The 13,166-nt window shown below is 41.4% G+C and overlaps 1 protein-coding gene across 10 annotated transcripts in view; it reads right to left on the minus strand.

Annotated features, from left to right (window-relative positions):
• ANKRD31 (ankyrin repeat domain 31) overlaps window positions 1-13,166 on the minus strand; it is a 556,774-nt gene that overhangs the window by 148,823 nt on the left and 394,785 nt on the right. For all 10 annotated transcript variants that reach the window (XM_056540136.1, XM_056540152.1, XM_056540124.1 and 7 more), the window contains one exon: window positions 456-597. In XM_056540136.1, the coding sequence (XP_056396111.1) occupies window positions 456-597 (142 nt within the window). The remainder of the gene's footprint in view (window positions 1-455; window positions 598-13,166) is intronic.

Genomic DNA, 13,166 nt, shown 5'->3' on the forward strand with positions numbered 1-13,166 from the left:
TTTTTTCTTGGAATTTCAAAGTCAAAAACCAGATGGTGAAAACTGGATGGAACCGTAACCCTATACGGTTCCCATTGACTCCCATGGTAAAAAAAAATATATATATGGTTTATCACCCGGACCAAAAACCGTGGTAGGCCACGGTTTTCTGTCCGGAAAAAAAAAGTTAAAAACCGTATGGTTTGAAGAACAGAGACAACCCTATACATTATGGTGTATACGGTTTTGAATGGGAAGTCTATGGGCACGGTTTTCTGTACGGTTGTTTTTTTAAGAAACCGTATGCCGAAACCATGTAGCAAAATCGTGGTGTGAACCCACCCTATCAATGTTGAGATTCAACAGATCTGACAGGAATCATGCCTTAGTTTGTTTAGTAAAATTATCTTGGGGCAATTACTTTATCCCATTAGGCCAGGTAAATAAAGATAGATAGATTTATATTGATCACTTACTAGCAGTTCGATTTTCTGTTGCGTTTTTGTGTGATGCTAAGATTTCTGCCATCTTATCACTGCAACATTTGTCAAAGGCATTTTTCATATTGTCATCTGTTTCACATGGATTTGCACCAAGTTGCAGCAGAATCTCAACTACCTAAAAGAAAAAACGATTTTATAGAGGTGTAACATGTGGTTATTGATGATAAACTCATGTTGGGAAAGGAAGGGCGAGACCTTCACGTGACTAAAGTTCCTCTTTACAATTCAGTATATGAATTTAAAGATGGTGAAAATCATAAACGGCATACAGGATTATACAACCTTGGCTTTCAGGATCACAGTCAGTCTTAATGGTCACCCAACAGTTAATATTTCACAAATTATTTTACAGATAGGCTAGTTTATAGAGAATTTATCCTTATGACAGGTCTCCTTTGAAGAAAATACTTTTCTCTGAGTGCAAAATGGGACAAATTTACTAATCCTGTCTAATATTTAGACATTGAAATCTAGACCACGCAGTCCCAAGATGCCCAATTTTATTACAGTAGCTGATATGGGCATCAGGTGTTAACAGAGAGCACTGGGACAAGACAAAAAATATTCAAAAAGAGAAGAATTTCCTCTGTAGCACACTGCTGCTAAAAAGTGCTGGAAGGGTAAAGATGTTTTAATAGAAGTAACTTACAAATCTGTTTAACTTTCTGGCACCAGTTGATAAAAAAAAAGTTTTCCACCGGAGTACCCCTTTAATGTAGAGACTAGTAGATGCTTAAAACAAACTTCCAGCAGATTTTCTTAATCTATTTTTATTTTACATGATTGTGGAGGTGGCCATAATGCTTTTCAATAGTTAAAAAGACATAGGGGGAGATTTATAATAACCTGTTGAGAGGAAAAGCTCACTTCTTTCATTTGTGGTGAGCTGGGATGTTGCAACGGTGTAGCAGGGTCTGGTGGTATTAACCCTGTGGGGCAAGGTGTTATTAACCCCTGACTTGCCATGACGCCAGGATGTGGTTGTTTTCTGTATAAGGCCCTGCCAACAACCAACCCCAAAACAGCAGGCAATAAAGGAATGTCCACAACAGGAATTATGAGAACTGTAACTTTTACTAAAACTTCTTATGAAACAGCCTTTACAGTTATGCAGTTTCTCTAGAGGTAACCGGGATGCAGGATACCTCACATGTTTGCTGGGACTTGTAGTATTGAGATTTATACACAATACACATCATCATGTAACAATTTCGCATATCCAGTGGCCTTAATGATGATGCGTTTCCCTCTTTATGCACTGAAGCTGGCACGTTCCCTGAGTTTTTCCAGCAAGATGGTGCACCACCACATTATGGGTGTCAGGTCCGAGCATTCCTAGATGAACAGTTTCCTGGAAAGGGGATTGGTCGTCATGGGCCAGTTGAATGGCCCCAAGGTCTCCTGATCTAACCCCCTTAGTCTTTTATCTTTGGGGTCATCTGAAGGCAATTGTCTAATCTGTGAAGATACGAGATGTGCAGCACCTGAAACTATGGATACTGGAAGCCTGTGCTAGCATTTCTCCTGCGGTGTTGCTATCAGTGTGTGAAGAGTGGGAGAAGAGGGTTGCATTGACAATCCAACACAATGGGCACATTGAACACATTTTATAAGTGGTCAGAAACTTGTAAATAACTCATGAAAGAATAAAGTTGCGTTAAAACCAAGCACATCATTGTTTTTCATGTGGAATTCCCAATAAGTTTGATGTGTCACATGCCCCTCTTCCTATTGAAAAAACAAAAGTTGGATTCAAAATGGCAGACTTCAAAATGGCCGCGATGGTCACCACCCATCTTGAATGTTTCCCCCCTCACATATACTAATGTGCCACAAACAGGAAGTTAATATCACCAACTATTCCCATTTTATTAAGGTGTATCCATATAAATGGCCCCCCTGTACATTCCACTCTTAGTAAATCAGGGCCCACTTTTTATACTATAAAAAAATGAATAAAAAGCGATCAAAAAGTCTGATCATAACAAAAATGGGACTGATAAAAACTTCAGATCACGGCGCAAAATATGAGCCCTCATACAGTCCCATATGTGAAAAAATTAAAAAGTTATAGGGGTCAGAAGAGGATAATTTTAAACGTATACATTTTTGTGCATGTAGTTATGATTTTTTTTCCAGAAGTACGACAAAATCAAACCTATATAAATAGGGTATCATTTTAATTGTATGGACCTACAGAACAAAGATCAAGTGTCATTTTTACCGAAGACAGATGGGTGAAAGAGGCATGTACTGCTCTGGTAGTCTTGGAGACAGGGAGGGCTGGGCAGGCAGGGAGAGCTGACCAATCCAAGCAGACTTTGTATACAACAACCAGCCAATCACTGGTAAGGTACCGTACATTGCAGGAAGAGGGGTAGTCTTATACGGCGAGTAGAACCCAAACTCTATATTTTAACTATAAAAGTTGGGGGTCATCTTATACGCCCAGTCATCTTATATGCCAGAAAATACAGTAAATATTTTTGAAATATAAAAACTATATATTCATATAAATAATTGTTTGACACTTATTCTGTACACATATTCCTGTATATACCTTATTTATCTTCTACTAATGTACTTTACAGTTTTAAGCATTACACAGGTTAACAGCTAACAGCTTTTTTATTAATTTTTACAATATTTTTCTACACATTTCTCTCACACATTTTCATCTTTTTTCACACTTAATATATTTCATCAGTTTTTGTTTTTTTATTTAGTTTCAAACTTTTCATTTATGCACGCTTTCAACGCACATTTTTTCATCACACAGGTACTCTAATGTAAGTACTGTATATACTCGAGTACAAGCAGAGATTCTCAGCACGATTTTTCGTGCTGAAAACGTCCCTCTCGGCTTATACTCGAGTGAAGGAAAACAAAAGTCGCAGGCATACCGATGGGAGGGGGGGGTCCTTCATCGCCCATCTACGCTGCAGGGTCTGTCCGACTTCCAGTGGGGAAGGTAAGCCCGTCCAGGCCGTCCATCTTGACCAGTAAGTCCTCTTCTCTGCTGCGGATCGGCCCCGGACCAGTGATGTTGCATTGACACTGCCAGACAGAGACCCCTGTGCGCAGCAGACGTCCGTGACATCAGGAGCGTCCCTGCGCACGGACGTACCTGCGCGGTCTCAATGCAGCGTCACTAGCCCAGGACCGACCTGCAGCGGAGAAGAGGGCCTCCAGGACAAGATGGACAGCCTGGATCGGCTCACCCTCCCAACTGGAAGTCAGACGGTCCCTACAACGTAGATGGGCGACGATGGATTTTTTTTTTCCTTTCACTTGAGTATAAGCCAAGGGGGATGTTTTCAGCACGTTAAATCGTGCTAAAAAACTCTTCTTATACTTGAGTATATACGGTACTTACATGAGAGTACCTGTGTGATGAAAAATGTGCATTGAAAGTGTGCATAAATGAAAAGTACCTACAGTAATTGGTTTTTTCCCTGGGGACGTGTTCACTGCTTGTGCACGTGGTGTCGTGTTTGCTTGCACTTAGCACTTTGGGTTTGTTCACTTTTATTTGTTATGCCTACAATATCCACTTGGGGTCACTGTTGTGCTCTCCACTATGTTGCAAGTTTGCAGTTCGCATGCGTCCCATGCAGTTCGCATGCGTCCCATGCAGTTCCCATGCGCATGCGTTCAATCATTTGTTCAATCATCAGTCATTATGTCATTCCGTTTTTGCCGGTGATGTAAAGTTTTCCTCAATTCGTAGAAAACTCTGAGCGCATGCGCAGCCCTGCGCTGACAGCATAGGGCTAACGTAGGCAGCGTTAGGAGCGCAGCCCTGCCCATGCGCAGTTGTCAGAACCCATGTGCAGCTTTCTTCCGCTACGCAGTTAGCATAGGGAGGCTATGTTAGCGCATGTGCAGTTGTTCAGAGTAGTCAGTAGAAAACTGCGCGCATGTGTACGTAGTTAGAGTAGGTAGCAGGCAGGGAAAGAGGGAAACCAGCGTAGGCTTAGCGTAGTTTAACATTAGTGTAGCGTAGCTAGCTTAGATTGTAAGGTAACGTAGCTTAGATTTTACAGTGAAAGGAGGTAGGTCATAGGTTTTAAAGTAAATAGACTACAACTCCCAGCATGCCCGGGCATGCTGGAAGTTGTAGTTTTGCATGTTTTACAGTGAAGGGACCACAAATCCCAGCATGCATAGTCAGTTTTAACCTAGTTAGCGTAGCCTAGTGTTAGAGCATTGTTTTACGCAGGTATAGTGTAGTTAGTGTAGCAGTGTTAAGCACAGTTTTAGCATAGTAAGCGTAGCATAGTGTTAGTGCAGTTTTTCACAGGTTTAGCGTAGTTAGCATAGCGTCGTGTTAGCACAGTTTTAGCCTAGATAGCATAGCGTAGTGTTAGTGCAGGTATAGTGTAGTTAGTGTAGCAGTGTTAAGCGCAGTTTTAGCGTAGTTAGCATAGCGTAGTGTTAGTGCAGTTTTAGCATATTTTAGCATAGTTAGTGTAGCGTTAGCGCAGTTTTACACAGGTTTAGCGAAGTTAGCATAGTGTTAGCTTATTTTTAGCGTCGTTAGCATAGCATAGCATTAGTGCAGTTTTAGCATAGTGTTAGCGCAGTTTTAGCTTAGTTAGCATAGCACAGTGTTAGCGTAGTTAGTTTAGCATAATGTTAGCGCAGTTTTAGACAGGTTTAGCGTAGTTAGTTTAGCATAATGTTAGCGCAGTTTTAGACAGGTTTAGCGTAGTTAGCATAGCGTAGTGTTAGCACAGTTTTAGCACAGTTAGCATAGTTTTACACAGGTGTAGTGTAGTTAGCGTAGCGTACTTTTACACAGGTGTAGAGTAGTTTGCGTAGCATAGTGTTAGTGTAGTATTACACAGGTGTAATATAGTTAGAGTAGCGCAGTTTTACACAGGTGTAGTGTAGTTAGCGCAGTGTTAGCATAGTTTTACACAGGCGTAGTGTAGCTAACTTAGTTTTACAGGCAGATAAAGCATAGTTTAGAGAGTGTAGCAGGCAATTTGAGCTTCTGAAATCGTATTTGTGCAGTGGACACTCAAATTGTCATGTGAATCCAGCCTTAGTGTGTTAGTGTAGTTTTACAGAGATGTAGTGTGGTTAGCATGGCGTAGTGTAGTATTACACAGGTGTAGTGTACTTAGCGTAGCATAGTGTTAGCGTAGTTTTACACAGGTGTAGTGTAGTTAGCGTAGTGTTGGCACAGTTTTACACAGGTGTAGGGTAGCTAACTTAGTTTTACAGGCAGGTAAAGCATAGTTTAGAGAGTGTAGCGTAGGGTGTAGCTTAGTCATATAGTGAAGGGGCTACAACTCCCAGCATGCCCAGACAGCCAAAGGCTGTCCAGACAGGATGGGAGTTGTAGTTTTGCAAAAGTAGCAGAGACCATTGCACTCTGCCTTGTTAATGTCGCAGAGGTCCATGTAAGTTAAAGTAGCAGAGGCCATTGCGCTCTGCTACTTTAATGTAGCAAAGGCGAGTGTGCCCTGAGCTGTGCTAGTTAGTTCATTAGGGATATACAGCCATCTATATAGATACCTCCATTCCTGCTCCGTCACTAGACATGGAGCAACACAGGAAGATGACAGAGCTGGAACGGAGATGGTAAGTCAGGCTCTCCAGGGGAAGAACCCCAAAAAATGTACTAACCCATTTTTTTGTGTTTTACTTCTCTTCTTGTTTCAGACATGTAAATACGAAAAACTACGTCGGAATTGGTGGGCTACAACGATGACCTGCTCTTTTTTTTTTTTTTTTTTTTTTTTTTTTTTGTGTTAATAAAATGGTTAACGAGGGCTGTGGGGGAGTGTTTTTCCTAATAAAAATGTTTTAACTTGTGTGTTTTTTTTTCCTTTATTACTTTACAGGCTTAGTAGTGAAAGCAGTCTTATAGATGGAGTCCATCACTAAGCCGGGGCTTAGCGTTAGCCCCAAAAACAGCTAGTGCTAACCCCAAATTATTACCCTGGTACCCACCGCCACAGGGGTACCGAGAAGAGCCGATGACAACAGGCCCAGAGCGTCAAATATGGCGCTCTTGGGCATAGGTGGTAACAGGCTGGCGTTATTTAGGCTGGGGAGGGCCATTAACAATGGTCCTTGCCCACCCTGGTAACATCAGGCTGTTGCTGTTTGGTATCTGGCTGAATATGAAAAGACGGGGAACCACACACTTTTATTTTTTTTTTTTACATTTATTTAGTTTTTCTTTAAAAAAAAAAAAAAAAAGCGTGTGTTTCCCCGTCTTTTCGTTTTCAGCCAGATTCCAACCAAACAGAAACAGCCTGACGTTACCAGGGTGGGCAAGGACCATTGTTACTGGCGATGGGTATGGGGTAATAATTAGGGGTTAGCCCTAGCTGTTTTTGAGGCTAAAGCTAAGCCCCAGCTTAGTAATGGACTCCGTCTATAAGACGACTTCCACTACTAATTCTGTAAAGTAATTAAAACACACACACACAAGTTAAAACATTTTTATTATGAAAAACACTCCCCCACAGCCCTTGTTAACCATTTCATTAAAACAAAAAAAAATGCAGGTCATCGTCTTAGTCCACTGAATCCCACATAGTCCTCCGCATTCCTGTATATGAAATGAGAAGAGAGGAAAAACACAAGAAAATGGGTTAGTACATTTTTTGGGGGTTCTTCCCCTGGAGAGCCTAACTTACCATCCCTGTTCCAGCTCTGTCATCTTCCTGTGTTGCTCCATGTCTAGTGACGGAGCAGGAACGGAGGTGGGTAAGTGGCCTTCTGATCACCGTATACAGCCATCTATATAGATGGCTGTATACCCTAATGAACTAAATATTGCAGCTCAGGGCGCACTCGCCTCTGCTACATTAACTTAGCAGAGCGCAGTGGCTTCTGCTACATTAACGCAACATAGCTCAACTGCCTCTGCTACTTTAACATACAAGGATGTACTCCCTTCTGCTACGTTAACATAGCAGAGCACAATGGCCTTTGCTTCTTTAATGTAGCAGAGCGCAATGGCCTCTGCTACAGTAATGTAGCAGAGTGTAATTGCGTCTGCTATTTTCGCAAAACTACAACTCCCATCCTGCCTGGACAGCCTTTGGCTGTTTGGGAATGCTGGGAGTTGTAGCCCCTTCACTGTATGACTAAGCTACACACTACGCTACACTCTCTAAACTATGCTTTACCTGCCTGTAAAACTAAGTTAGCTACCCTACACCTGTGTAAAACTGTGCCAACACTACGCTAACTACACTACACCTGTGTAAAACTACGCTAACACTATGCTATGCTAACTACACTACACCTGTGTAATACTACACTACGCCATGCTAACCACACTACATCTCTGGAAAACTACACTAACACACTAAGGCTGGATTCAGATGACAATTTGAGTGTCCGCTGCACAAATACGATTTCAGAAGCTCAAATTGCCTGAAATCGTATCTGTGCAGGGACAGGTACTGACAGATACGGAGCATTTAACTATTATGGGGCTGCGGACCCGATCGTAGTCTGCTAGTGACTACGATCTGGTCCTTTTCTCAGCAGGTCAGATTTTTGACGGACTGAAAATTGTGGCAGACCACGATTTTCAGTCTGTCAAAAATCTGACCTGCTGAGAAAAGGACCAGATAGTAGTCACTAGCAGACTACGATCGGGTCGACAGCCCCATAATAGTTACTGGCTCCATATCTGTCAGTACCTGTCCCTGTAATGTAGATGGTTGTCGGCACTTCGTCAGCGGGTGGTGCACGTGGATAAGGTAACCAGGTGGAGAAGAAGGTCCCAGCACTCACCAAATGATGCAATAAATCAAATTTATTTGTTGTAGTTCATCTTAACAGGACGCATTTCGGCAATGTATGCCTTCCTCTGCTGTATACATTGCCGAAACGTGTCCTGTTAAGATGAACTACAACAAATAAATTTGATTTATTGCATCATTTGGTGAGTGCTGGGACCTTCTTCTTCAGTAGCTGTACCTGCACAGATACAATTTCAGGCGATTTGAGCTTCTGAAATCGTATCTGTGCAGTGGACACTCAAATCATGATGTGAATCCAGCCTTACAATCCACTACGTTAAACCACGCTAACACTATGCTACGCTAACTACGTTGAAACTGCGATAACACTACACTACGCTAAACCTGTATAAAACTACTGTGCTAACACTACGCTACTCTAACACTACGATGCGCCAACTATTCTAAAACTGTGCTAACACTACACTACACTAACTACTCTATACCTGTGTAAAACTACAACTCCCACCATGCCTGTACAGCCTTTAGCTGTTTGGGAATGCTGGGAGTTGTGGTCCCTTCATTGTAAAACATGCAGATCTACAACTTCCAGCATGCCTGGACATGCTGGGAGTTGTAGCCTCTTTACTTTAAAACCTATAACCTACCTAATTTCACTATAAAACCTAAGCTACGCTACATTGTTACAATCTAAGCTAGCTACGCTACACTAATGTTAAACTACGCTAAGCCTACGCTGGTTTCCCTCTCTCCCTGCTTGCTACACTACACTACCTACTCTAACTACCATACACTTGCCTCCCTACGCTATCTGCGTAGCAGAGAAAAGCTGTGTATGCGCTCTGCACAGTACGCTGCTAACACTGCCTATGTTAGCCCTACGCTGTCAGCGGAGTGCTGTGCATGTGCTCTAAGTTTTCTATGAATCAAGGAAAAGTTTACATCACCGACAGCCGGATCAGGTGGCATGTTCACGTAACCAGAACTTATTTTCACGAGAGTGTTGACACAATACCTCAGTTCATAGCGATCCAGACCATGTGACTGAGAGTCACATGTCCGGTAACTATGTGTTACTGGCACATAATGCCCATGCACATGGCGGCCTGGACTATACGATCATGTAACTGACAGTCTTGTGTCCGGAAGTGATGCGCTGCTAGAACACATACACAGGGAGTTGTGTGGCACACACCGGCAGGTAATGTATTTATCATCTGGGGTAGGTACAAAAAAATGGGGAGGTACTAACAATTTGAGACAGGCATTGTGATAGTGGCTTAGGCATGAGGTGCTAAGTGAGCCGTCCAGTGATAGGTCTTGACATCATATATAAGGTTGGTCTGTGTCCGGTGGAAGCCATGCCCCGAGTAGGAGCGTAATTAAGATGTAATTGCACTTGCACTTTTTCTTTGCTGACAAATGTACTGAACCATGTACACCACTCGGTGTGGACATTGTCCATCTGATTATTCTTCCTTCCTCCTGTGAGTTGTGTGTTTTCGTGGGGGTGGAAGAGGTGCTGGTATGTAATTTTTTTTAAAGTGTTTATTTAGTTTTGCACTTTAAAACTCCGGTTGAAAACTTTTTTTTCTTTTTAATCAACTGGTGCAAAAAGTTAAACAGATTTGTAAATTGCTTTTATTAAAAAAGGTTATCCTTCTAGTACTTATTAGCTGCTGAATACAACAGAGGAAATTATTTTCTTTTTGGAACACAGTGCTCTCTGCTGACATCATGACCACAGTGCTCTCTGCTGACATATCTGTCCATTTTAGGAGCTGTCCAGAGCAGCCTATGTTTTCTATGGGGATTTTCTCCTACTCTGGACAGTTTTTAAAATGGACAGAGATGTCAGCAGAGAGCTCTGTGTTCCAAAAAGAAAATAATTTCCTCTGTAGTATTCACTGGAAGGATTAAGATTTTTTAATAGAAGTAATTTACAAATCAGTTTAACGTTCTGGCACCAGTTGATAAAAAAAAAAAAAAAAAAAAAAAAGGTTTTCCACCGGAGTACCCCTTTAACCCCATAACCCCTTGGGGACGGAGCCCATTATAATCCTAAGGACGGGAGCATTTTTTGCACATCTGACCACTGTCAATTTAAGCATTAATAACTCTGGGATGCTTTTACTTTTCATTCTGATTCCGAGAATGTTTTTCAGGACATATTCTACTTTATGTTAGTGGTAAATTTTTGTCGATACTTGCATCATTTCTTGGTGAAAAATTCCAAAATTTGATGAAAAAATTGAAAATTTGGCATTTTTCTAACTTTGAAGCTCTCCCCTTGTAAGGAAAGCAGACATTCCAAATAAATTATATATTCGTTCACAAATGCAATATGTCTACTTTATATTTTCATCATAAAGTTGACAGGTTTTTACTTTTGGAAAACATCAGAGGGCTTCAGAGTTCAGCAGCAATTTTCCAATTTTTTACAACATTTTCTAAATCGGAATTTTTCAGGGACCAGTTCAGTTTTGAAGTGGATTTGAAGGGCCTTCATATTAGAAATACCCCATAAATGACCCCATTATAAAAACTGCACCCCTCAAAGTATTCAAAATGACATTCAGAGTTTGTTAACCCTTTAGGTGTTTCACAGGAATAACAGCAAAGTGAAGGAGAAAATTCAAAATCTTCATTTTTTTACACTCGCATGTTCTTGTAGACCCAGTTTTTTTTTATTTTTACAAGGGGTAATAGGAGAAAAAGCCCCCAAAATTTTTTAACCCAATTTCTCTGGAGTAAGGAAATACCTCATATGTGTATGTCAAGTGTTCTGCGGGTGCAGTAGAGGGCTCAGAAGCGAAGGAGCAACAATGGGATTTTGGAGGGTGAATTTTTCTGAAATGGTTTTTGAGGGGCATGTCACATTTAGGAAGCCCCTATGGTGCCAGAAGAGCAAAAAAAAAAACAAAAAAATAGCATACTATTTTGGAAACTACACCCCTCAAGGCACGTAACAAGGGGTCCAGTGAGCCTTAATACCCCACAGGTGTTTGACGACTTTTCGTTAAAGTCAGATGTGTAAATGAAAAAAAAAAATGTTTTCACTAAAGTGCAGTTTTTTCCCGATATTTACCATTTCTACAAAGGGTAATGGGAGAAAATGCCCTCCAAAATTTGTAACCCCATCTGTTCTGAGTATGGAAATACCCCATGTTAGGACCTAAAATGCCCTGTGGGCAAACTACAATGCTCAGAAGAGAAGGAGTCACATTTGGCTTTTGGAAAGCAAATTTTGCTGAAATGATTGTTGGGGGGCATGTTACATTTAGGAAGCCCCTATGGTAAAAGAACAGCAAAAAAAAAAAAACACATGGCCTACTATTTTGGAAACTACACCCCTCAAGGCACTAAACAAGGGGTCCAGTGAGCCTTAACACCCCACAGGTGATTGACGAACTTTCGTTAAAATTGGGAGGTGAAAATAATTTTTTTTTATTTTTAACACTAAAATGCTGGTGTTACCCTAAACTTTTCATTTTCACAAGGAGTAATAGGAGAAAATGCACCACAAAATTTGTAACCCCATTTCTCTCGAGTAAGGTAATACCTCATATGTGGATGTAAAGTGCTCTTTGGGTGCACTAGAGGGCTCAGAAGGGAAGGAGTGACATTGGGCTTTTGGAGAGCGAATTTTGCTGAAATGGTTCTTGGGGGCATGTCCCATTTAGGAAGCCCCCATGATGCCAGAACAGTAAAAAAAAAAAAACACATGGCATACTATTTTGGAAACTACACCCCTCACAGAATTTAATAAGGGGTTCAGTGAGCATTTAAACCCCACTGGCATTTGACAGATCTTTGGAACAGTGGGCTGTGCAAATGAAAAATTACATTTTTCATTTTTACGGACGACTTCTAAAAAAATGTCAGACACATGTGGGGCGTAAATGCTCACTGTACCCCTTGTAACATTCCGTGAGGGGTGTATTTTCCAAATGGGGTCACGTGGAGGGGGGTCCACTGTTCTGGCACCATGGGGGCTTTGTAAACACACATAGCCTTCAATTCCAGCCTAATTCTCTCTCAAAAAGCCCAATGGCGCTCCTTCTCTTCTAAGCATTGTAGTTAACCTGCAGAGCACTTTACATTCACATATGGGTTATTTATTCTATTACCCCTTGTGAAAATGAAAAATTTGAGGTAACACCAGAATTTCAGAGGGAAAAAACGAATTTTTAATTTTCATGTCCAACTTTAACGGAAATTTGTCAAAGACCTGTGGGTTGTTAAGGGTCACTATACCCCTTGTTACATTCCGTGAGGGGTGTAGTTTCCAAAATGGGGTCACATCTGGGTGTATTTTTTTGCATTAATGTCAGAACCGCTGTAGCGATCAGCCACCCCTGTGCAAATCACCAATTTAGGCCTCAAATGTACATGGTGCGCTCTCTCACTCCTGAGCCATGTAGTTCGTCCGCAGAGCATTTTACGTACACATATGGGGTATTTCCTTTCTCAGAAGAAATTTGGTTAGAAATTTTGGGGGTCTTTTTCTCCTTTTACCTCTTGTGAAAATGAAAAGTATGGGGCAACCCCAGCATGTTAGTGTAATAATTAAAAATTTTACACTAACATGCTGGTGTAGCCCCCAACTTTACCTTTTCATAAGGGGTAAAAGGAGGAAAAAAAATAAAAAATTTGTAACGCAATTTCTCCCGAGTACGGAAATACCCCATAAGAGGCCCTAAACTGTTGCCTTGAAATACGACAGGGCCCTGAATTGAGAGAGCACCATGCGCATTTGAGGCGTAAATAAGGAATTTGCAAAAGGGAGGACCCAGTTACAAGGGTGCGGCTTGTCTCCACCAAAACACTACAGCAGTGTTTCTCAAACAGCGTGCCTCCAGCTGCTGCAAGACTCTATGGCTATGGCTGTCCGGCAACACTGGGAGTTGTGGTTTTGAAACAGCTGGAGGCGCCATTTAGGAAA

The sequence above is a fragment of the Hyla sarda genome, chromosome 1 (genome assembly GCF_029499605.1).
Source record: "Hyla sarda isolate aHylSar1 chromosome 1, aHylSar1.hap1, whole genome shotgun sequence".
In the NCBI taxonomy this organism is placed as follows: Eukaryota; Metazoa; Chordata; class Amphibia; order Anura; family Hylidae; genus Hyla; species Hyla sarda.